The sequence below is a fragment of the Amphiura filiformis genome, chromosome 20, assembly GCF_039555335.1.
Source record: "Amphiura filiformis chromosome 20, Afil_fr2py, whole genome shotgun sequence".
NCBI classification, from domain to species: Eukaryota; Metazoa; Echinodermata; class Ophiuroidea; order Amphilepidida; family Amphiuridae; genus Amphiura; species Amphiura filiformis.
In genome coordinates this window covers 9,865,721-9,891,740 of record NC_092647.1, presented here as the reverse complement: position 1 = coordinate 9,891,740, position 26,020 = coordinate 9,865,721, and the positions used below count along the sequence as shown (strand labels likewise).

The window sequence follows — 26,020 nt, the reverse complement described above, 5'->3', positions numbered from 1 at the left end:
CATCAAATAAACGATCCCTAAATGGTTACCAGCTGTGATTTCAAGGGAGAGATGAGACAAATTTAATGTTTTATAACTTGCATAAGCAACGAATGCTGCAAAGTATACTGATAGATCATGTAGATAAAAAAGTTTTTATTGTAAAATACCGGAATCGCAGCTGTTACTTAGCATAAAATAACGTAGAGTACGAATTAATGTACGTATACGACAAAACAATACGTTTTTACCTCATCCAATTGTGATGTGCCCTGAGTAATTTAATTGGATGATTTGTCTTTGTTTACAATTAGAATCTATTTTATGAGACATTTTAGGGATTCCCTTCCTTGCATCAACTTGATCAAAAACAAATCGAATCATTTCTAATTTTGGATCATATGGGAATACCCCTAGAGATTGTAAATGAAGATGATGTCAGGGGATTCCCCTCAGGAAGTGATGAAATGTGAAAGGTTAATGTTATAATGAAGACTTGGGAATTTCCCAAACTGCAGAATAGTGTGAAGGTACTAGTAATATTGATAGAATGGGGTTTTCCCCAGTGCTTGATATATAAGAAAATGTAAACACATTATTGACACAGTTTATAGTGTTGATCTGGGCTAGCTAGCTAATACGCTTACAGTCCAATTCCTTCAAAGAAAGGAAATTGCAAACCAGAAATATTTTACTATTTACCAGTGTTGTCGGAGAAGATCTAGAATACGTCAAAGAACGTACTTCTTCCAAGAAAGGACTAGGAATATATATTCTTCTGTCGACTTGCTGAAATCTGGTGTTTTAATTCAACGCAACTGTCAATATAAGTGGGGACAACTGCATCGCAGTCCTGCTTCCTGAAGATATTGTGTGAAAGGTGGAAATAGCACCAAGTTTGAAGAAAGCAGCGCAAGGATTTAGGCGTTTGGAGAACGGCGCAAAGAGATAAGAGTTTTGTGTGAGGATTTTATTCGAAAGGATATTTATCAATGCAAGTGTACAAAGGACTTCGCTGATTTTCGCAGGACAAGTGAATAAGGATATATTACATCAGTCGTCCAGAACATTGCAAGAACTTTATGATCACCAAGAAGAAGAATGCTGGCTAAGTACTAAATAGTTAAAGAGTGATTATATTTGATTATTGTTGTCATATATTATACCAATCATAACGTGCTTTCAATTAAAGACTTAGATTATGTTAGCTTAATCAAACAGTGTATTTGTGTTGTGCATTCGTGTGAGTTCGGGTAAAAGGTGATTTTGGCCTTGAGTCAAGTACGACTCGTAACACAATGTAAAACATATTGTTTAAAAACGACAGATTAACATTACAGTGCAACAGGGCATCAATGCCCCAAACTGCAAATTTGGACAGATTGACACGTACTAGATTAAAAAGAAGGATGCCACTTACATTCTTTGATCAAACTCTGATCTTTGATAAGATTGCGAAATGTGACACTTTTTCATACATTTTCATATTAAAAAGAAATGTATGACAAAATGAATTTATTTATTTTCTTCAGGAAGTAAATATGTTTTAAATAAGTTTTCAGTACACAAGTGGAAATGGGATACGTTAGTCTAGAAATGAAAACCAACGAGATGAATCATTTCAATCTATTCATGGCCTGTTTTCCATCTTACATTGAGGCCTACCATTAAAACAAAATATTTCCAAATTATCATGAATTATGAGTTGTACTTCCCCCGCGGTTTTAATATGAGAAACAAAAACGTGTCTAACAATTTTGTCCAATAGGATAGTACATGCACTTCCGGTGTGGTTATCGCATTTTCACTACGTTTTTGTTAACACAGTCTAAATGAAACGTCGATCGGGTCACACCATTTTTAGTATCTATTGTCACACCCATTTAAGATGAATTACCGCATTCACACTTCCATTTGCGCATAAAAACCTCACCTTGAGAGGGTAGATCTATTTTGGGTGTGTGTTACTGTTTTTGTGGTGAAATGTTGCCATTGGCATGTCATGCATATGGTGTCAAAATAATTCTACAAGTTTCCGTGTGCATTAATAAGTTTTCATGTTTTTCTTCAAATATTTTCATATTGTACAATGTTGTAGAAGAAATGTTGACGAGACCTTTCGGATCATCTTGTACTTACGGAACTAATAAGAAAAACAGTACTAAAGGCACAGATATAACAAGCTGGAGATGTCTCCATTCTCGTATAAAATACGCTAAGATAGCAATCAGCATATAACCAACAGCAAAAAACAACCAGATGACATTGCCCGCCATTGGCCGCTTAGAAGGACCCACGATTTCAGTGACTGCAGAATAGAAATAAAGAAATATAATTATCCTATTTTATTTTTTACTGAAAATTTAAACTTAGATTCTCAGTCATAACTCCGATGTCTATGGAACTTACATACGTAATTTCCTTTACATGCATTACATCGAATTTTCTGGAATGATCAGTGATTCGCAAAATCAGAACTCGAAAACAAGAAAAGATAGAGCGGTGAATGGTGATACGACCAAAGACGGCATTAATATAAAGGTTTATAAGGCCTAAATCTAGGAAATACACGCTACATAACCCTAACTGAACACAAGGTTTTTTTGCTATCGGAAGGGAAAGGATAAATGAAAAAGGAGAGAAGATGAAGAAAGAAGTCACTTGGAACCTCTGGGATTCGAACCTCTGAACCCTCGCATACCACGCAGAAGATCACTGACCTGTAGCCACGGAGGTTACACTGCCCCATGGCAGCGATTCCCTGGGTATATAATGACTTATTTTTTTTTTTTATAATGACTGATTGCGTCATCAAGTCACGTGGGGTGCATGCACGAGCAGTGGTTTTAATAGATTTAGCATGTTTAGTGATATCTGTTTCAGTTTGGATTAAAATGTCGCATTTACCGAATGTTTGGGGAGTTTGTCATTGGCCGTTTGCTTGTTTTTAGTTAAAACCAGTCGGTTTGTCAAATTCGCCGGTCAAATGACAAACTACGTCACGCAAATACGTCAGTATGTGAAACAGTTGCGCAAATATGTCAGTATGTGAAAAGGACAAAACAGCAATATTGCCGTGCAATGACAGATTCGCGCAAATACGTAGCGCAAATACGTCAGTATGTGAAACGGCAAATTCTTCAAATTGCAGATACGATATACTGGGCTTGCGCAGTATAGGTGATCGGCAAATACGTCGTTATGTGATACAGGCATTTCAAGGTTTTGTAAATACGACGTAATTAAATTAATTAATATCTTACTAATTATGCCTCTTTTTGGTGAATATAGAGTAGAACATAACAAACTAATATATCAATGTTAAAAATGTCGAATACGTCAGTATGTGATACGGCCGACGAATGTTGTACATGGTTACTGGCGTGTGTTTAGAGTACAGTATTGAAGAATCCTGTGTGCAATTTTGGTTCATTTTTATGGACAGGATTTTAAGATATGACCTTGTGAAATATTATAAGTTTCTTTTTTGGCTTATAGTGTAGATAAGTTGAGGCATACATCGCGCAGTTTAAAAACTAAACAAAATAAAAACTAAGGTTTAAGGCCACTTATAGAAAACAATCTTGTGTTTTTAGCCTAATATAGATGTTATGACTTACAAACAATATACGCCATGAGGTGGGCCATATTAGTTGCTCCGATGAAGAACCGCAAAATAGCAAATGTTACAAAATTGTGTGCAAAGGCAGCAATAATTGAAACCACTGTCCATAATCCTATACATATAAAATATGCATAATACCGTCCAATTCTGAAATAAATCAAATTCGAGTGGTTAGCAATAATAGTGTAAGAAGTCCTCATTAGCACTTGTTCACTTCATAGGGGACCATGACAGGCCCTCTCTGACAGTCTGACATTACAAGTATACAAAACATGTGAATATATTGGGTACACAAACCCATAACTTTAATTTTCGAGCTACATGTGTATGCTAACTGTGGTATTGGATACTTGAGTCCATTTAGACCAATGGTGAGTAGTTGTGATTCGTGAATATACTGACGATTTCGAGATAACTATAAGCCGGCCCCTTTGTAATATTTGTGCAGTGTAAAGCGGTTTTATACATGGTCGCTACTCGCCCTTGGCGTCTTGCGTATTTTAAAAAGGCACTACACGTGTTGAATATACACATCTATACCAAAAAGTAATTACCCTCTTTAAATAATGGCCATAATAACTTAATAAATGGCGATTAACTTCCTGTTTCCATCGGGACGTGCACTCGCTCGCAATATACGGCACATAGTGTTGTTTCGGAATGCCTGACCAGAATGCAATTTTCGCGCGTACCAACGTATTGACTTGCTAATTATTCACATTTAAGTTGAAAATGTTCCCGTTTTCTCATAAAGGAGACGATATTTGACACATTGTAGTAAGTTTGAAGAAAATCCCCCCCTTAATGCAATTTGTGGCACTTTTAACAAAGTGGTTGCAGTGAGAGAAGTCTCTACAACCGGCATGACCGGGAACGTCCCGGTCGTCAGATGTCTCTGTTTGGTGGTTTTAGACCAGATCATGTCCCCATTCATCGGTGTTTACAAGCTCCCACAAGCCTCGGCACATTTTACAGAGTTAGATTATTTAAAAGGTCAGCACTAACCGGTCGGAAAGATTCCCAAAGAAAAATGCACCCACTAAGAATCCTGCGAAATAAGCCGAATTGGCATAGTTGATGAAATTCTTTCTGTCACACACTAGGTTGAACTGGAACAAACAATATAGAAATAACGATAAAGGATTATGAGTTTCACACAATTTCATTTCACTTCATTCCAAGTTAACTTCGTTCCAAGAAAGATCATTCAACACCAATGTGCACTAGTGGTTAACATGGTCAATGGACTTCTAATTTTTGCGGTGAAATTTGTGTCTTTCTTCTTATTTACCAATCTGTTTGTATTAAAAACATTTACATAAGTTTTGCTGAAATTTGAAAATGCTGCACGATATCCAAAAGGAAAATGTAATGACCAGTACTTATCATTAATGTTAATATAATTATTGCTTTAGAGTGCACACCAGTAAATACAAATCTCCTATACCCTAGGAAAAAAATATTTATTCCTCATCTAGGCCTAGGTAATAGATTATCTATGAAATATGAGCAGGACTCGACTTTTTGTGAAGATTTGGCTAAACTTTCCAAATGTGTTACATTTCAGAAACACCGAGCTACTCAAAATATTGGCAAGCCCATCCATTATGACACGATATTGGATAGGCAAAAGACAAAATCCTATCATTTATTCTCTAAATATATTACACAATTGCATAAACCAGTTTCTCTGACAAACTGTTGCTTCAAATATAGTCATACTAAATGCAAAAGTTTTAACTTAAAAAAACCCAACTCAAACATGTTAAAACAGTAAACATAATATTGCACAGTATCAAAGCTACAAGCTCATAACTTAATCATGTCTTTCTTGGTTTTTTGAAAAGTTTAACATACTGCATAAAGAATTAAAGTTGTTAATGTTATAGCTTTCATGTATCCAATTCCATGAACGTTTAAGGTTTTTTTTTTTAATTCAACCACTGCGTATCAATGGGAAGGCAAGTTATATTCAAGATGTTCACCTTCAGTGAAAGCATGAATTACATAATAACACCGTCGGATTATAAAATAGATAAAATGACTAAATTGAATGAGATTATACACACTTTGGGAAGGGATGAGCGAGTATGATTATTAAAAACTTGGAATGAATTGCATTGGTGCGCGTATTATGTATTCGCTTATTTCCTTTCTGAATCAAATAAAATGTGCGTAAATGATGCACAATAAAATGAGCTTTTTAATTGTTTTGATTCCAATGTCGATTTCTCGACTTATGTCTAAATTCATTCACCCGGTATTTTTTTCTGGGTCACCCTGTATAAAATAGATCGCGTTTCAATAATTACCTAGCTGGGGGGTTTACACCCCCCAGCTAGGTATTGTAATCGGTCGGGTTCTTCCGCTGGAAACAAACCACTGTAATCTTCTCGTTTTCTTCCGCTGGCAACAAAGTTAGTACGAGGAACCCATACCGTAGTAGCTCTGCACAATAGGTAGATAGATAGGGCAGCACCAATACGAAAATGTCATACCGATAAATGATGTGTCTGTTTTGCCCATTAGTTAGTACGAGGAACCCATACCATAGTAGCTCTGCACAATAGGTAGATAGATAGGGCAGCACCAATACGAAAATGTCATACCGATAAATGATGTGTCTGTTTCCTGTGAGTGAGGCTGAAGGTATGGATACACAGAGTTTGTTTATGTATTGAAACTGTGACAGAATATGAGAAGCAGTAAAGGCATATTTATATAGGGGCTTTGTAATAGGAATGTGATGTTTGATATGAACCAGGTGTGTTAAAGGCTCTACTTCACAGTAATTGTAGTGGAAATTTCTGGATTTAACATTGTGTTTACTATTTGAAGTTCATGATTGGAAGTATTGCTTGCTTTGTATGTTTGGAAACAGTTGATTAATGTGGCAGGTTAAAAATGTTCTTGTAGTGTTTTCTTGTCTCTTTCTTTGTAATGAAGGTGTTTTGGGGCTGGTGAGTAATTGCAATGTTAGTACTAGTATAATTATATGAAACTATTGTTTTATACGTACATGTATATCTTAGAGTAGGCTATGTAGCTTATTTTGTTTGATTGAAAACATGTGACATTTAGTTTAATATTTGGTTCTTAGTTCCTGATTTGTGTGGTTTAAAAACATTAACAATATAGACTAGTGTTCGTGTATTTTACAATTTTATTAAACATGGTTATAACACAAAAATGGCTATGAAATGGACTAGGGTTAAACGGGGGGGGGCTTCCATGAAGGTGGGATATGAATTAATTTGTTTGGCCTATTTTGTTTGTTTGTTTAATATGAGGTTTGTGGAAATAGTATGAAAGCCTTTAAAACTGTAGTGATTGGAATAGCTACTTGGTAATTCGGTGCAGGAGAGCTACTTGGTAAGTCGGTGCAGGAGCACAGTGGTATCAGTTACATTTGATGTAGTATATACTATATATGTCTGTTTGAAAAGTGCAGGAGTACTTCCCTGGTGATACATTTAGGTAATTCGGTGCCGGAGCACTGTGGTATCACGTTACATTTGATATCTATATGTCACATATAATTAGGTAGGGGCTGCCGGCTGGTTTATAGTGTTTGTTAGTTGGAGTAATTGTGCTTGATTTTTTGAAAACATGACCTGAATATGCGGGTTGTAAGAGCAATTTAAAATATCACTTTAATAATAGTTAGTGACATGTGCAGTGGTATTGACGTGTGCAAAGTAGTGGTGTTGTTATTTTCATTGTAGGGAACTTTAAGGTGTAGTTTCATTTTTATAAGGTGAAATAAAATAAAAAACATGTTTATGTCCTGGCCTGGTGTCCTGGTTTTTGAAAAAAAAAGAGGAAGAGGTGACTTTTATTTTTATTTTTACCTTAAAATTGGTGTGAATATACATAATTAGAGCTGTTTTAGCGTAGACAATAATGGCTGGAAAAAGGAGGAGGCCTCTTTTTTGTTTGTTGTTCTGAGAGGTATGGCCACTCTATTCTAAGTATCAGAAAAGCTTCCGAAAGTGTTTGTTGTATATAATAGGAAGGCTATAGAAAACATCTGTACTTTTTTAATATATACATATTGTTTGGAAAGTTATAACTGAATGAAAATAAAAATAAAATGAAATTGAAGAAATCTCAAGAAAGGAAGCGGGAGGGGACGTGTAACATTTTTATTTTTTATTTGGCCTAATGTATAGGAGGAGAACTTTACCTCCTTTTTATAAATGAAGTAGCCCTAGTATGAATCGAGGTGAAATTGGATAGCACCTGCATGGTGAACACCAGGTTGTGAAGATTTTCTTTTCAGAAGGTTATCGCCACGGCGTCACTACCAAGGACTTAGTAGACATCTGTGTGAGGACATATGAATTTGGATACTTGTATAGACTTTGACTTAGAATTTGTTGGAGTTTGTCATTTTGTTGTGGATTTCTTGTTTTATATATCAGTTTTAAGATTTTAAAGTGAATTGCGTTTGAAGGTAAGTAATACACTTGTATACATTGTACAATACATGGTATGTATTGTATAGCAGTCACCTGTCTCTCGTGATCACTGTCTTTTGTAATATTGGCATATGTGGCACAATATCCAAATGATATCGGACGAACTCTCTCCGATGAGCAGGGTTTAGAATTACTTTAAAATAAGTGAAGTTCCTTATTAAGGGATCTGGAATGAGCCGAAGGGTACGAGGAAATAATATCAATTTTCTGGAAGAATAGACACCCCTGTTTGAAATGCTTTGTCTTCTTCACAGTTGTTGTTCAAAACAGACTAGATGGAAAATATAATTCCTTTGGAAGTTAAACCCTCTGAAGAAGAATTTTTGGCAGAACTTGAACACTTAGCTGAAAAAGGGGGTCTTAACAGCCCTACATACGCGTCACCTCCAAAGTTGGAGTGCCCCCCCCCCGGGGTATACTGACAAGTATTAAATTGAAAATGCAGATGCTATACAACGGGGGGGGGTGTCACTCCCATTGTGGCCTGTACACCATCCGCGATAATGAAAACGCGTAAAAAGGGTCGTTTTTCGTGGGTAGGCACGATACGCGCGTATCGCGTTTAGGGTGTCAAAAACATGAAAAATTGGAAAAAGGGTAGCAAAATTGCAATTTCTAAATACGCGGAAATGAAATTTAGGGTATGAAATTTGATGTTAGGAATGAAATCCCTGTTTAGGGTGTCGTTTTAGCCAAGGGTTAAATCCTTGTTTAGGGTGCTTTTCAAAAGTTTATTATCGCGGATGGTGTACAGGCCACAATGGGAGTGGCCCCCGGGTATACAACCGACCAACATAAGCATGATATAAGGTGGCATGTCCTTTTTGTCACCCCAAACTGTACAAATATTTGCAGGGAAATGTACTCACTGAAAAGTCATGTCATGGAATTGTATGTCTCGGGGTATGTCTATGGCCAGTGAAAATATTTGTGTGTATAGTAACTTGATACGGATAAACAAAATACTACTGCAGTTGAACATAGAAGTATAGGTCCTGCATGAATTGTTTTAGTTTCACTCCCTGACCTTTATAACCCACTTAGCCATATTTTCTGCCAACTCACTCCCCTGACCATGACCCACTTAATAATTTCTGCCAACCCCCCACCCCGAGCTAGGTACTGTTTTTCTATCCGTTCTTTCTTTCTTCTTTCTGTCAATAAATTAAATGCTTCTTCTGCCACAAGCAACATCCTACAATCTTACAATTGCATATATGGACATCTGTAACGGGTATGGGGCTCAAACTTGGTGACAACAAATCTCATGACCAGGGTCTGCTCATGACCAGGGGAACATTTTGCAGGGGTCAGGTCAAAGGTCATGCAGAGGTCAAATTTTAGACATGCTTTTCCTAGACAACTGTAAGGGGTACGGGGCTCAAACTTGGTGACAACAAACTTAAGGATCAAGGGAACATTTTAGAACACTTTACAGGGTTCAGGTCAAAGGTTAACCGGGGTCAAATCTTATAATTTCTTTTTCTGGATATTTGTAAGGGGTATGTGATCAAACTCAGTGAAAACAAATCTCAATCATGACCAGGGGAACATTTTGCAGGGGTCAGGTCAAAGGTCATGCAGAGGTCAAATTTTCGAAATGTATTTTCTGGACATCTGTAAGGGGTACGGGGTTCAAACTCCGTGACAACAAACTTACTGACTAGGGGAACACTGTGCATGGGTCCCCAGCAAACACAAAAACGTTTTTAAAACGTTTTAATTAGGTTATATCTTGGGTTTTGGTTTAGGTCAAAACGTTTTAATAACATTAAAATGTCGGGTTATATAAAGGTCTTGAAATCGTTTTAAAACGTTTTGTATGAAAACACACTACAACAATATTTTAAAAATGTTTTCGAAATGTCATTGTAAACTATTTTTGCAAACATTTTTGGCCAAATATTTTGTCAACACTTAAATAACATTATGTTAAAATATTTGCACCCAGAAAACACAGAAATGTTCTTAAAATGTTTTTTACACAACGTTTTAATAACATTTAAATGTCGGGTTATATAAAGGTCATGAAAACATTTTAAAAACGTTATTGTAAATATTTTGGGCCAACATATTTTGCAAAATATTTTTTCAACCCCAAAATAACATTCTATTTAGAATGATTTGTACCAAGTTTTCAAAAATGTTTTTGGAATGTTATTAAAACGTTTTTATACCCTTTATATAACCCGACATTTAAATGTTTTATGTAAAACATTTGTGTTTGCTGTGCAGTAAATTACCAACAAATGTTATTTAATGATATGAAAACGTTTTATACCATTAATGTACCCTTTATATAACCCGACATTTAAACGTTTTCTGACAACCTTTTCTAACCCTTTGCGAATGATGTCAAAAACGTTTTGTGTTTGCTGGGTCAGGTCAAAGGTTATCTGGGGTCATCTCTTGAATTTCATTTTCTGGACATATGTAAGGAGTACGGGACTCAAACTCGGTGACAACAAAGGGGAACATTCTTGGACCATTTTGCAGGGGTCAGATACCTCCAAAACACCAACATGCCCCAGCTAGGTTTGTGGTCTAAGACCACCATTTGCCTCTAGTCTTATTTATTTCTATACAACTATAATATTGTTATCACGTGCATTGTTACTACGTGATTGCTTTGTACGATGGAAAATGCATATCGAGAATGTGGATAATACAGAACAGGTCAAGAGGTCAATACTAATAAAAGATCTCCAGTTCCTGAATGAAGTCAATTTTCGTATTAGGGACGCACCATTTGATACTCAGGGGGGTAGGAAGTTGGGGTCGGGGAAAGAAAATTTAATTTCATGCATTTATACACAGTTAGGTGGGGGAAGGTTTTTTTTTTTTTTTAGTGTTGGTGGGGAAAGTTTGTTTTTTTGCTCATGTAGTGGGTGAAGTTTTTTTTTTTTTTTGAAAAACTTCCTACCCCCACCCTGAGAATCTAATGGTGCGTCCCTTAGGAAGAACATTGTGAAAATTTCTGCTTCAAACAAGACCCTCCCCTGAGGTATCTGAAATGTCGAAATTTTTATAGCCTATCACCACTGTTAGTTCAATCACACCAATCAAATAATAGCACCTGCGCAAGTATATAATCACGTGTGTGACATTTGACCTTGAAACTCAATTTCCTAGCAGGCCCCACGTCACAGGGGAAGTTGCCCAAAGTTATTGAAAGTTTCACAAACTTGCTTCAAACTTCCTCGAAATTGTGTTTCACAAACTTGATTTAAAGTTCCTCAAAATCACGTAAAGTTATTCAAAATTGCTTAACATTTTCAAAATTGCTTAAAGTTGCTGCATGAAAAGATGCTCAAAAGTTTTCAAAATTACTCAAAATTGCTTCAGCTTCCGCGCAAGCTGCGTAAAGTGGGCGCGGATTTCATTTGGCCAAAATTTTCCAATGCAGCACAAACAGGTCATGACAATCTTACGCATCTTTGGGGAACTTTCAGGCATTTTTGGAGAATTTTGACAACTTTGTGGCCTCCTAGCCCTGGCACCCGGCTGATTATGAAACTGCATACTCTAGCTCCTCTATACTTACTTGAAGCAACAACAAAAACAAAGAAAGAAACAAACAAAAAACCCGCAACTTCACGGTCATCATACATGTACTGCATCTCCTGCTATAATTATGCGAGCATTTCTCAAAAACTGCTCATTTTTATCATTAATCTTCCCACAATTGAGTGACCCTATACACCCTTACAAATTTGAGCTTAAAACTGGTGTAGCATTGTAGGCCCTATCTACGTAGGCCTAATGTACTTACGTCTTGTACAGTAGTCGTTTTATACTGCGAGCGATCAAACTCCCAGCCGGCGTCGCATCCTTGTGTTTGTGACACATTCATCTCTTTCATTTCAGACTGTCGTATCTCAACTCCAGTTAAGTTATATCTCTGACACTGCTCATACACCACTTTGCCTTTCTTATTAACACTTGATGGTATGGTGACATTCTTGATAAACTCAATGCATTGTTTGTTATCAAGTTCAATTGATGTACAATTGAAATCAAAATCATAGTCCTTCGTAGAACACCAATGTTCGGATTCAGCGCTTTGAAAAACTGGTGCGAAAATATGCATCGCTACTGGTATTACAACAATACTCATAAGCATAGATATGCGCCTCTGAAGAGGGCCATATTCACCTATTTGGATCAAGATCTCATCCAGCAACATATTGAAAGCTCGGAGTTAAAAAACAAAAACCCAGTATTATAACGGATGTATTTTTACCAGAAATTACCACGCGGTTTTGATTTCTTAGAACGTAGATAAACTTGACCGCCAAGATTATAGCCCGAGGGTTTAGTGTAAGTTGTTAATACGTTTACGAGTGACAATATAGTACATAATGATTATGCTTGGACACTGAGCCCGTTTTCAAGTTTTCCATGCAGAGTTTGGGGAGATCTGTTTTCACTCAGTCACCTTTAACCCTAAAAACTTCTGGGATTGTATCACATTATTGTACGTGCGTTTATGGCAAGCCATGAATATCAAAACGTGCAGTTAACTACTTGCAGCTGTTTAACCAATTGGAATTGTTAATTTAATCACATGATTGGGTCTTTAGCTGCACATGCACGCGGTGAAATGCAAGCTGTCCGGCTTTTGTTGCAATTATTATTTTGCAACTAATACATGAGTAAGTCGGGTCACTTCACTTGCAACGGGGCCGGGGTCCTGAAGACTCTCACTATCCTAGCTGCTCTGCTAGTGTTTTCCAAATGATCTTTTATGTTCACCGTAAGCTCCTCTCTCGGCAGTGGCGTAGCGTGGGTCATCATAAGGGGGGGGCAATAACCATCATGCGGGGGGACCGGGTTTGATTGGGGGACAAGCCGTTTTGGCCACTTTCCTATGGGATTAAAAAAAATTCAGATCGATTGGTTTGAAGACTTTACAATAATGGTAACTTGTGTACCAATACTGGCTATATATAATAAGCTTCACAGAGCTCCCTCTTACAACTCTGGTCTGCTGCATCAATCATTCACAATCTAGGCTTTATATCATTTATTATCATTCTAGAATAATCTTAACTATTTATGGGATATTACAACATTTCTAAAAATATCTCATTAGATCACCTCAAGCCAATCACAGTCATTCATCTGTATACCTCATATCTAAATATAGCAGTGGCGTAGATTTCTTTTCGCCATTGGGGGGGATGGGGTTAGAAAAAATTTCTTGAAGTCAGCAATATTAAAGCTAAACTGGTGAAATATTGTACAAAAGTAGAATAAATTCGCGCGGAGCGCGAAAAATTTAGCTCTTTTTAGGTTGAAATGGCCAAATATGATGGGGATAATTTGATTGGAAACCCATATACAGGCGTCAACATTGGGGGGATGATTGTATGGATCATCCCCCTGGCAAAATATGGGGGGGGGGGGGCTTATCCCCCATCCCCCGGGATCTACGCCTATGAAATATAGCCGAAACATAACTTCAACACAAACCAATCAGATTTCATATTAGTGTGTATAGATGGTTACTGTAATAGCGCCACCAGGACCACACTAATGTTCTAGAAGCTGGGGGGGGGGGGGGCACTCCCGACAATTATAGTAATATCCAACAGAAATTTCTAATGTAACTAGATATGAATTTCTTGATCACTTAGCATTCCAGAATACTCCATGAATCTCCAGAATATTCCAAATTCAAACAAATGGAGATAAATATCAAAACAAGTGAAAATGAATTATTTTGAAAGTTAATTATATTCATTATATTAAATCCAGTAGTAAAAAGATGGTATACATGTAGGCCTATTTACTCACGTTTTCATTGACGTTTCTATGATAATCTGTCATCTTCATCAGACTGGCAACCATATGATGAGTTTTTAATCATTCTAAATCATCTATTTTCTAGATATTTGTGGCACTTAACTGTGATAATTCTGAATATGATGAGAAAATGCCGCCCGAAATTAGCCATTTTCCATTGAAAACCGTGTAATGGATAATTAGTGGTGTTGAACCATTATGGCCCATTTCAACATTAAAATTGCAAATTTTTGCGAGCTTCCCGCCCATTTGTCCCGGTCAAGTCATTTTAGCAGCGGGTGAGCGGGATGACTTGGAGATTTTGCACCTGTGGCTCGGTGCGCCCCTGGGTACCACTCACACGAGTGGCTACAAAAAATCCATTGTAGGACAATGTTGGCGCTATGCAATAATTATGACCCCTAGGGAGGGTAAAATTGGTGGGGGGGCAATTTTTTGGCCAGCCGAAGGGGAGGGAGAGTTTTTGCAAGCTGAGGGGAGGGAAAGCTATTTATGGCACACATTCATGGGGCGCTTAGTATGGACACGCCTCGCAATATGTATACAGGTAACGTAACACAATTTCTAGAAATAAGTGCGATTATCAATTGCCGATACATAAAGTTTTGGAATGAATTACCCTTGTATTTAAAATCTGCTAGAACAATATGCCAATTTGGCCCTTTATCTTCAGACAGTCTAATGCTTATTTTTTGTGGTAATAAATATTTAAAAAATTTAATCTATAATCTTGTTGATTGAAATTGCTATTGTATTGTAAGATTATTGAGCTTGCTTGCTACATGTTTGTACTGTTTTTTAGTAAATATGTTTTGGCTTTGTTTTTTGGTAGTATTTTTGTACGGTAATATTTTTCTCAGTTTTGTATAGGGGGTCAACATTTCGCAGGCTTATAGCCTTTCGTTGTACCTCCTCCATCTTATTGTATTTTGTTATTTTCTATTTTGTATGTTTTTTAATGATGGAAATAAAATAACTATGAACTATGCTCGTTTCCCTCTAAATTGTAAAGCTCCCGCCGCCACTGTAGATCTTATTTAAACCAAAACCTGAGTGCACATGCCTTCCACACAGTGAGTTTGGGCCTCCAAGTTGTAACCTGGCCCAGGGCCCCCAAAAAGGTAAATCCGGCCCTGCGAGAATTATTGTTAAAATCATGTTTATGGTCAAGTAAAACTTGTTGGTTGTTCATATACAGATCTGTATTAAAGTACCGATGTCCAATTCGTTATATAGGCACAGGTTTTCCGTTATCATTATCATCTCTGGTTGGATCAGGTCTGTAGTTCAAATCATCTGCTTTACCTCTACAGCGTGAGATACACGTGTAAATACTTCTTTCGCTTTCTGTAATAAAAAAGAATATTTTGGTAAGACAGACTGTAATGTAATACAAGGAAGAAACTGCGGTGTGAGATGATTCGTGTTCGTTTGATTCAAAAGTGTGCTTTAAATCATTTTGAAAAACACACTTGAAGCGGCCTTATAACTGCAAGGCTAAAGAACAAATTTGTTTTGTGCATTTTGTGTTGTTGTATAATTTTTTTTCGGGGGGCAATTTTCATTTTGTTATTTGAATTTTGAAGTTATTAAATTATAGGTAATTAAGGAGATTGGTAGTTTGTGAGTTGGTTTTTGATTTGGGAATGGAAGAGGGTTCTTTAAGGTCATGTTTCGGTCATTTGAGTGGGGGGGGCAAAACACACTAATGGTGGATCCATAATAGGTGCGAAAGAAAAGAAATAAGGAAAAACACACGAAAGCCAGAGCCCAACCCACTCCATTAATTACACACACCCTGACTTTCTGGACTCTGCTCCAACTCAGTCAAGTAATGATCCCTGGCTAATCCCACATAAAACATGAGTGGACCATAGACCTCTTTTTTTCAGAGTCTACAGTATAAGAGGACCTATACTTACTGCCGAATTCCTCTCCCTCCACTAATGTCTCTGGCAAATTCGTCCCATGTGTCTCCGGAAGAAATAACGCTAGAAGTCCAGCTATAATAGAATTGGCTCCAAAGATAACAAACGGAAGTTGTTCCCAATAGTTACCAAGTATCAAGATGAAGGGAGCAATAACACCACTGATACGAGCACACATAGATGACATGCCCATGCCGATACTCCTGTGTATTGTCATTATTGGAAAAAGCGAAATAATTAATCAGCAATAGAAACAGATTTATCCGAATCATTTATTGTTAAAGGTAGATGAGGTATTGTTGGTCGAAACAAGTGAGTGTAGTCACTAAAAGTTGCAGTAATTAAACCTGATTAACAGGAAATTACTCCAGCAAAATCAATCGATAATGGCCCATCTTCCACATGCACGTATGCCGAAATATAGACTGACTTTGCCTTGCGGTTAAGATTTTTAACACGTGTCTCTATGAAGAGTTAGGCTCATTTCTGGCCTAACTCTCCAACTAAAATTGGCCATGATGTAATGCATCTTTAAATGGATCTGCCTTGTGATTGGTCGCCCATATCTCGCTATGGTTTAAATCTTCTGGGCCCGCGCCATTACCATTAACTACACCGTACACAACTGTCTGTGGTATTTGCGGCGCTTTTGTGTTGACGCGAAAGTTAATCTCTCATCAAACATCAAGCGCGTACTTGTGGTTAATGGACTGATAAACAAGTATGCTTGACAGTGTGTTTTAGAGAGCAAAGTCCAGGGGTAAAGTTCTGCTTACAATTCAAAGTCCATAGTCGAATTTTCGGGGTTCGCTATCAATTAACTGGTAGATTCCAAAATCAGAATTGTTCAGTATTAAAGTGAGCCATTATAATTATGCAAGATAATGTTGCATTCAATTACTTTTATTGTCACTAATCATCTGATATTTTTAACTCTTTATGACCATTTTACTATTGAATACTTATACATATTTTAATAAAATTCGACTATGGCATAGTCTAGCCCAAATACGATATCAAAAATAGCTAATAATCACCCACTTGAAATCCCCTGACTCGCTCCACTGACCAAAGTTATGGACAGATATGGGAGTTATTTTTGCTGTTATCTGTCATTTACATAATGGAGGTACGAACATTTGCAGATGCCCCACCTACTCAGTTATTAGCCCACGTGTAATGTGTTCATTATTCTTGATTGACAGCAAGTACAAAAAATATCCGTCAAGTGGTTTAGCTTTAATGCCCTTCGGAGAGTGGTCCACAAGTGAGTGTAGTCACTAAAAGTTGCATTCGATTTACACAGGGAATTTTGCAGGCTATGCCGTGCCCTTCCTTACTAAAACACCAAAGTGCGAATATTTCCAAACATCTAAATTAGCTAAAAATTTAGGACATGTTACAAAACTATATTTTCTAGAATTTCAGAGAGTACAAAAATAATGGCCGGTTATTTTTCATACAGCGACGTTAACTAGGCAATGGTTTTTAAATAAGCGAAGTCGAATTAAAACCAAATTGTCAATGGGGAGAAAAATTTTTGGCCAGGCGTATAAATGGGTTTTTACCCTTGTGTATAATATGGGTTAAGCCGTTCATCCACTTGGAGTTATGCACATCAGTGATTTCAGATATGCGTTCACCCATGTTAAAACAGGTGCATGGTTATAATGCAAGCATAATGGTTTTGTTAGAGGTTTTTGTTGTTGCTATGATACAACCAATCACTTGGCATAATGTAGCTGGTCAAATGCAAATGGGTTTTTGACTCACATCATGTTTTATCATCGAGAGATCAACTTCTATTGAAAAACCCACCCTCCACGCCCAATAAATGTACATGTTAAGTGAAAGTAAAGTAACAGTGAGTCATGTATATATAAGTTTACATGTTTTAGCGGAAAGTAAGTAAGAATAATCAATTGGTTTTAAGTTTTACGAAAACATGTTTTAATGCTAAATTATGCGGTTTAAATTAACACGAGCATTAAATGTTTTATCAGAGCGTTAAACGTTTTCAAGGTAATCATTTGAAACAGAAATATCATAATAAATGTCAAATGTTCACTTCGAATTCATGCATAACAATATAAGAATTGAAGTAAATATAATCAAGCCTTGCAAGCTTAATTGAAGTTCATTTAATGGCTTAACATGATTAATAAAACATGTTTATCATAACAAGTGGGACACGGATTAGATAATAACTCGCAAGTCAGCAAGTGATTATAATTGTGAATTCAAGTTCAAGTCTAAAAGCTTTCAATTGTATATACAGAAATATCACAATAAATGTCAAATGTTCACAAAATGAGGTAACTTCGAATTCATGCATAACATAAGAATTGAAGTAAATATTATCAAGCCTTAGCAGGCTTAATTGAAATTAATTGAATGGCTTATGTTTAATAAAGCATGTTTATCATAACAAGTGGGGACACAGATAAGATAATAACTCGCAAGTCAGCAAGTGATTATAATTTTGTATTCAAGTTCAAGTCTAAAAGCTTTCAATTGTATATACTTGAGCCTTAAACACTGCATAGAGCGGTCGTGTTAAACTAAGATGTCTCCCAGCGCAAAACACTGGAGAAAAATGGTTCACAAGGGAAATGAGAACCAGCTGTATAGAAATAAAGTAATAAGTCAACAAGTTCAAAGTAAGTTTGATATGACTTTGAATTCATAGCAAATTCTAAAGTCTGAAAATATGTAAGCTAAATAATTCCACAAAAGAGAATGTTTCTGTCGGCGTCAAGTAGGCACTTTATCATAAAATCAAAAAGTAGCCAAAGTTAAAGAAAAAGCACTTTACCACTGTCTACCATGTTTACTGCATAATCAAAAAAACAAAACAAGTCAAAAATGGTTGTTGAAGTTAAAGACATAAGCCTGGTACATGTATGTCAACAGTTTCCTAGTCATTGTGGTAAATATATACCAATTAACTGTACCTATGGGAAATAAATACATGAAATGATTGAAGCAAAACTTTTCATGTCTATAAAAGAAGACGCATACGTGCAGTTATTTTTCGGCTTTCAATGATATTCTGCATTAATTATATGCATTTATGACAAATCATGGCAAATGACATGGTCATTATTTGAAATCGAATATATTTTCAATAGTAACTACATGTAACCTTTAATACATGTGTGTAAAGTATGGAATTGGGTGTTATAAAATACACACGATAAGAATTCCAAATGGGATGGCCTTTCAATTTAATGCGCGTGATTGTTTTGTCTGCGTTTTGGGATCTTTTGGGCTCAATTACAGCGCTGATTATGTTTGTCACGGCTTTTAGGCTTTTACTCCATAGGATATTGGTGCCAATTAGCGCAGATTATGTTCATGTTGCGTCAGGTTGGGTACTTTCCATGGAGTTGGAAATATGGTGCCAAATAGTGCGGATTATGTATGTGATACATTATGTAAGAATCAAATATTCTATATATGAATGATAATAACGTCATAAAGAAATATTGTGCCTTTAAATATGCGCAGATTATGGTAATGTCTGGTGTAGAGGCATTTTTCTTTGGTATGAGATACTTAAGAAATCCCATAGAGGATATTCGTTATAAATAAACCAAATGATCTCTAGGTTGGTATAGAACATGACCACCACAAAATGTTGTTGTCTCCTATGTTTGTTTTTTGATTTCAATGACAATGCCCTATCCCTCTAACATACACTGTTTTTGGAGGTCACACGTCAATGGTAAGAGCACTGTGTATTGTGTATAAGAACATGAATAGTAACTGCAGTATGATGTGTAAACTCTGAGGGTAACGAGACTTGATATGCTTCCAGGAGCAACTTTAGTCACCTGATGAAGAATCTCAAACCCAATGCCTAATGAGATAAACAATTTGGCATGTTTTTGGATTCCTCTACAAAAATATTGTACAACTTGGGTATGGCATTCTTTTTCGGAATACATTTCACCTGAATGAGGTAACATTTTAAAATCAAACTTTCGACCAACTTCTGGAACCCTTTAGCGTCCGTGGTTTGAAAACTGGCGCCAAACACTGATCATAATTATGTTGCTTCGAGCATGCCGATAACATTTGGCATAATAGACGCTTCTATACCGGTCTCTGTCTGTATTGAATACCGGTAACAAAAACTTAGGTCAAAATTGTATTTAACCCAAGTTCACGCAAAGATACCCAACTAACACGCCGAACTGAAACAAATAAAATTAATAAAAAAATTCGGGTTATATAGCGCCTTTTTTCAGCCAGATCTTGAAGGATTCAAAGCGCTGTAATTTCGCTGCCATGGTGAATCACCACAATTAAATTGCATCATCTAGGCCAGTTGCAGCCGAATTTGGCGCAGACATCCACCAATTATCTGTGCAGCTCCCCAAATTCCATTGGGTGAAGGAAGTTTTTGATAACCAAACAACTAATCACCGATTTTTTGAAAGCAGGAGGAAACCGGAGATCCCGGGAAAACCTGCGAGAGCGAGTATGGAATCGGGATAAACCAAATGCACATACAGTCCTTGGGCACGGCCGGGGCTTGAACCCGGGACCTCAGTGGTGCAAGGCGAGGGAACTACCGCTGCGCCAACTCGCTCTCCCAACAAATTGAAAGGTACATTGAACTGACAATGTTCTTGCAGACAAGCAGTGATCGTAATTATTTACAATGCTCGTATACCTATCCGTTGACTTATTCAGCAAACAATTCCAGAAGACTCTCTGAAGTATTATACAAGCTTATATGTGACGTGGTATATATATATATATATATATAAATAAATCAATCCAAGTAAGAATTCTTACCTCACCGGTGTTGGGTAAATTTCAGCTGAGAATATATAGACCACACTAAATGACGCCGTGACAGCAAACTTGCCAATCATTGCCACTATAGTACGACCTACTCCTGGTGCTGCAAGGCAACGCAAGAAAAAGCCAACATGTAAAATGAAATAATAATACGTGATCTAATATCGTATCTACGCTTTGATGCCATAAGATAACCTTTTTTGAGAGCAAAGGCGTTCACCCGGGGCGTTCACACGAGTAATGTTTCAACAGGTACATTACGATCATCTCAATATATTTTGTACTTTACGGGAGAGCCGTGTACTAGAAAATTGTCAAAGGTAGATATTGCAATCATTCTGATATCTTTTGTACTTTATTTATAAAGCCATTTATTACACATGTCCTTTGTGGGTCAGGGACGGCGCTCACACTTGTAATGTTTTATAGCCTTTGTGCTTGTGTTTAATTTTATAAAGCGAGATATTGCACCTTTGTTGCCGCTATGGAGTGAGAACGCATGGGCCGGGAACACACATGTTTCAAAGCCTTTCTACCCCATCCCACTTCCAAATCGTGGTCACGCCGTGAACTAATAACTTACTCAGGGGAACTTACTATGACTCATTTCTGATAGTAAATATAAAACTAGTGGCAAATGGTGGTCATAGACCACAAACCTAGCTGGGGCATGTTGGTGTTGTGGAGGTATCTGACCCCTGCAAAATGTTCCAAAAATTTTCCCTGGTCATGAGGTTTGTTGTCACCGAGTTTGAGTCCCGTATTCCTTACAGATGTCCAGAAAATGCAATTTTGATATTTGACCCCAGATGACCTTTGATCTGACCCCTGCAAAATGTTCCAAATATGTTCCCCTGGTCATCAAGTTTGTTGTCACCAAGTTTGAGCCCCGTACCCTTACAGATGTCCAGAAAATAAATTTATAAGATTTGACCTCTGCATGACCTTTGACCTGACCCCTGCAAAATGTTCCCCTGATCTTGAGATATGTTGTCACAGAGTTTGGGCCCCATAACCCTTACAGATATCCAGAAAATGAAATTATAAAATTTGACCCCAGATAACCTTTGACCTGATTCCTGCAAAGTGTTCCAAAATGTCCCCTGATTATTAAGTTTGTTGTCACCAAGTCTGAGCCCTGTACCCTTTACAGATGTCCAGGAAATTCATTTCTAAAATTTGACCTCTGCATGACCTTTGACCTGACCTGTTCAAATTGTTCCCTGGACATGAGATTTGTTGTCACCGAGTTGGAGCCTCATACCCCTTACAGATGTCCAGATAATGCACTTGTAAGATTTTGCCCCTTTAATGACCTTTGCCCCCAATTCTGTATGCAAGTTCTAGGCGTGGGTATAGCCGATGCATAAATGCAAATTACATCATTGTACTATATAATATGTGGCAGAAGAAGCATTTTGGAAGTATTTGGTTAAATACAGGAAATGCACCCTTAATGACCATTTGCCCCAATTCTGTTTAGACCCTATGGGCGCTGGATATAACCAATGCATATGTGCAAGTTACGTAATTGTAGGGTGTAACCTGTAGGAGGAGAAGCATTTTGAAGTTATTGCCAGAAAGAAGAGGAAAGATCGGATAGCATTACAGTACCTAGCTGGGGGGTGTAAACCCCCAGCTAGGTAAGAAAGAAAGAAAGAAGAGGAATCGGATAGAAAAACAGTACCTAGCTCGGGGGGTTGAAAACCAACCAGCTAGGTAAAGAAGCCGAATCGGATAGCATTAGAATACCTAGTTGGGAAAGAAGCATCGGATAGATTAGAATACCTAGCTGGGGGTGTAAACCCTCCAGCTGGGTAACCAGAGGTGAACCAGTCAAATTTTATGGGCCCTTATGGGTTAGCATTTAGCATTATCAAGTTTCCATTTATGGTACATGCCCACATGCACAGAGTGCATAAAGAGTTCATCTGTTGCCAGCGGAAGAAACTCACTTGAAAACAGACCCTAGCTGGGGGGGTTTAGCTAGGCAATAATGGTCTTACGGAAGAAAGTACTGATAATGCAAGCCACTCCAGCCACCAGCAAGTAGGTGGATATAGGTAGTCGTCTGCCGAATCTATCCAAGATGAACCAACAGGAGAGATAGGCGGGAATTTCAACTGCACCAGACACGAAGGCTGCCAAGTATGCATTAACACCAAGACCGGATGTACTTAGGGAAAGTCCGTAGTATACCATGTTATTAACAAACCTGTTACAGAAAGTGTGTGTAAATGTTCGCACATGAATATTTGAAATGGCCATTTGAAAGGCAATTTACATTACCAGTTACACCATGTTATTAACAAGCCTGTTACAGAAAGTGTGTATAATGTACGTAGATGAAATGCAATGGCCATTTCAAAGACATTTTACAGAAGCAGATACAATATACTATACACTCTTAGCTCAGATGGGCCCAGGTTTTATTCAACCCCGTTTTTCAACACCCTTGGGACACCATGTTCACTAATGTTATCTATAATGACATTAGAGGATTTAAACCATAACGAGATCTGGGCGACCAATCAGAAGCCAGATACAATTAAAGATGCATTACATCATTCATCATTGCCAATTTTAGTAGGCCAGAAATCCGACAATCTTATCCATAGACAGCCATTTTAAGCATGTTAAGGAGTTTTACCGTAATCTTAAGTAGTCAACTTGGGAAGCTAACAAATAGAGGGAGTACGGTAACTGAAAAGATCAGATGTGAAAATCTATCAAATGTGCACAAATTAAATGTAATAGCCAGAGTATGCACAATGGGCCAGTGGACTACGGAGAAGTCTACCCCACCAACAAAAAAAAAGTGCATCCTCATAAGTAAGGTGTACACCAAGCACAAAAAGTTTAGCTTTACATGCGCCATTGCTCTTGAGTCGTTCAACAAAACACCAATCCGAAATATATTTTTTGTTGCGGAAGATGTTTTCATTATATAATTTGACGCCTCATTAATTTGTAAAATTTGTAAAAAAAATGACGAATATTTAGGGATAGAAATCAGTTATTGTCCAAATCAAAAGATTCAAGGGGGGAGGGGCCTCGACAAATTTGCATTTTGCTGTTTTTGCCAACCACCATTATCCCAATTTTTCACCAAAACAACCGTAATTTACCCTAATTGGGCGCTTTGTGGGACACTTTTGAATAATGCGCCCAATTGGTCGCATTCGTCCCCATTTAAAAACCTACCCATCGATTGAATCGTTGAATAGGTACCCAAAGCCGTGTCACATCCCCGTTTTCCTTCAATCAGGGAGAACCGGCTTCGGGAGATTCTACTGGGATATCAGTATGAAGTGGCCTCATATTATTTCATCCCCGGATTTCATCATGACATATCAAGGAGCATTATGACGCCTTTTCGATATGACTCCTAAGAATCGTCTTGTTTATTGAAAACTATTTTCTTCTAAAATGACTTAAAAGTTTACTTATAACGTAAAAATTGACGCTTACCAATTGTAAAATAGATTGAGAGTCTTACATCTCAGGTTTGGTGTCCTAAAAGATCCATCGGTGTTCCCTTGTCGGCCTTTTTCTGCTTGCTGTCAAACGTAATATACAAAATAAGCATTGGTATGATATAGTAGGAGAGGACTTTCAAACACAAAATTATTATAATTAGAGAGGGCGGCCTATCTGCTGTGTCCTGGCAGAACATCAGTCAATATGACTTGCACGCTGGTTCGAATCCGAACGGTTCTGATTTTTTCTCTCCTTTATTATAATGCCAGTTTGTCTGAGCTCCATTTCTTTAATTACAAAATTATTATGGTAGTCCCGATATTTTGATACATTGATATGATTAATTTCTCGCCTGTTGCTGTACACAGCCTGGTATAAACTTCCTGGTACGGCATTCCAAATACCTAGTACCGGCTGAGAATGTGAGAAATGATCCCATGTGGGAGAATGTATGAAGCTTCAATCGGTAGAAGCTGATAGAGGAGATCAGGTGTGTTTGTTTAAACGGTCGCTCCGTCTGGAGACACGTTTGGGTCCTGATGGGACCAGGCTCAAACAAATGCTCAAGCCAAACTAAAAAGCCTATATAAGCATGGAAAGAGATGTATGGAAAGAGAAGTGAGAAACAGATTTAAAGACAAAGAACAAGGAAAAGAAGGCCACTCCCAACAATCAAGTTAACAATTTTACTGTCAGCCTTTGGGTCAAGAGAAAGGAAGTGCTTAATCCAATCTCAACTGCCACTGAGGCTTCTTAACATTTAAGCAAGACGATTCTAATGAGCCACGGTAAAGGCGTCATAATCATAATGCTCCTTGATATCATGATGAAATAATACAAGGCCACCAGTAAGTATCTCTCGGAGGGGGTTCTCCCTGGTTGAGGTATAAGGGGGATGATGTGCTAAGGGGTACCTTTTCAACGATTTTGGTATATCGATGGGTGGGTTTTCAGTGGAGACCAAACTGTTTCCTTTTACTTTTTAAAATGATTTAAAAGTTTAATTATAATATAAAATTTGAATCTCCACTTCTCGGTGATGGGCCAGTGGTTAAATATGGTGAGTGTGGAGGTCAAATGCTGTTTGTCAGTTTACTGATTGCCAAGACGATTGGGGGGGGGGATTGTGGGAAATTGTCAGTTGAATAATTATTGGGACCGGTAATAATTTGTGCCCAATTTGCCCCTAATTCGGGAGTCCAATGAGGTTCACCTATACCATGGCCAGGAATGTATGAATAATTTACCATTTGAATGTGCTCGTGCTCATCAAACAGCTTTTCAGGTAGCTCAGCTTTATTCTCTTTAGCTGCTTTGCGTAAAATCATTTCAGCCTTCTCGTATCTCCCCATGCTGATAAGCCAACGTGGTGATTCACACAGCACCCTGTAAGCAAAAAAAGTTCTTGTTTGGAAAGAGAAAGCCCTATCTACTCAATTAAAGCCATATGTACGATTTCCATCAAATTTTATTTTTTTATTCTTTACTCAGTATGCTCAGAATGCGGAAATGTTTCTATTCGTTTTAAACGAAATAACAAGGTAAAGTGAAAGAAACCCCGGCTACTTAGGCCGTTTAAGGTAAAAGTAGGGGAGACTTACTGTCTGATACAATATGTCAACATTGTTCTGTTGACCTGATTGATTCCATTTAGGTGTAAGTTGGGGCATGTGTAAACATGACGAATAGGCCAAAAAATAAGGTTTAAAAATATCATGTTTAAGATTGTACATTATGGCTTTAAGAAAAAATGGATTATGTCAATCAGAATTAAGTGCACTAGTAACCACAGTTCGTAGTATCTGATCCAAGTAAATGTACTTACTGTGTACGTTTCAACAACCACTGTTGTCTTTGTCAACACTTGATGAGGAGTGACTGCAATCTACTGACAACCAACGCTAGAG

General features: G+C 37.4%; 2 protein-coding genes across 3 annotated transcripts in view; both read right to left on the bottom strand.

Annotated features, from left to right (window-relative positions):
* The window catches only part of LOC140142985 (organic cation transporter protein-like), a 52,878-nt gene that overhangs the window by 6,005 nt on the left and 20,853 nt on the right, over positions 1-26,020 (bottom strand). Inside the window, exons 1-4 of one of the 2 annotated variants that reach the window (XM_072165010.1) lie at positions 11,858-12,773; positions 4,610-4,713; positions 3,600-3,751; positions 2,119-2,287 (exon numbers count right to left, since the gene is read on the bottom strand). In XM_072165010.1, coding sequence (XP_072021111.1) covers positions 2,119-2,287; positions 3,600-3,751; positions 4,610-4,713; positions 11,858-12,271 — 839 coding nt within the window. In that variant the 5' untranslated portion in view covers positions 12,272-12,773. Of the gene's footprint in view, positions 1-2,118; positions 2,288-3,599; positions 3,752-4,609; positions 4,714-11,857; positions 12,774-26,020 lie in introns of those variants that run through there. The other variant, XM_072165011.1, reaches the window with a different exon arrangement.
* Positions 14,881-25,465, bottom strand: LOC140142936 (organic cation transporter protein-like). The gene is made up of 6 exons (XM_072164963.1): positions 25,361-25,465; positions 24,105-24,193; positions 22,640-22,848; positions 20,628-20,736; positions 15,816-16,024; positions 14,881-15,240 (listed from the first exon to the last, which is right to left on the bottom strand). The coding sequence occupies exons 1-6, from the start codon at positions 25,463-25,465 to the stop codon at positions 15,122-15,124; spliced, it is 840 nt and encodes a 279-aa protein (XP_072021064.1). The 3' UTR covers positions 14,881-15,121.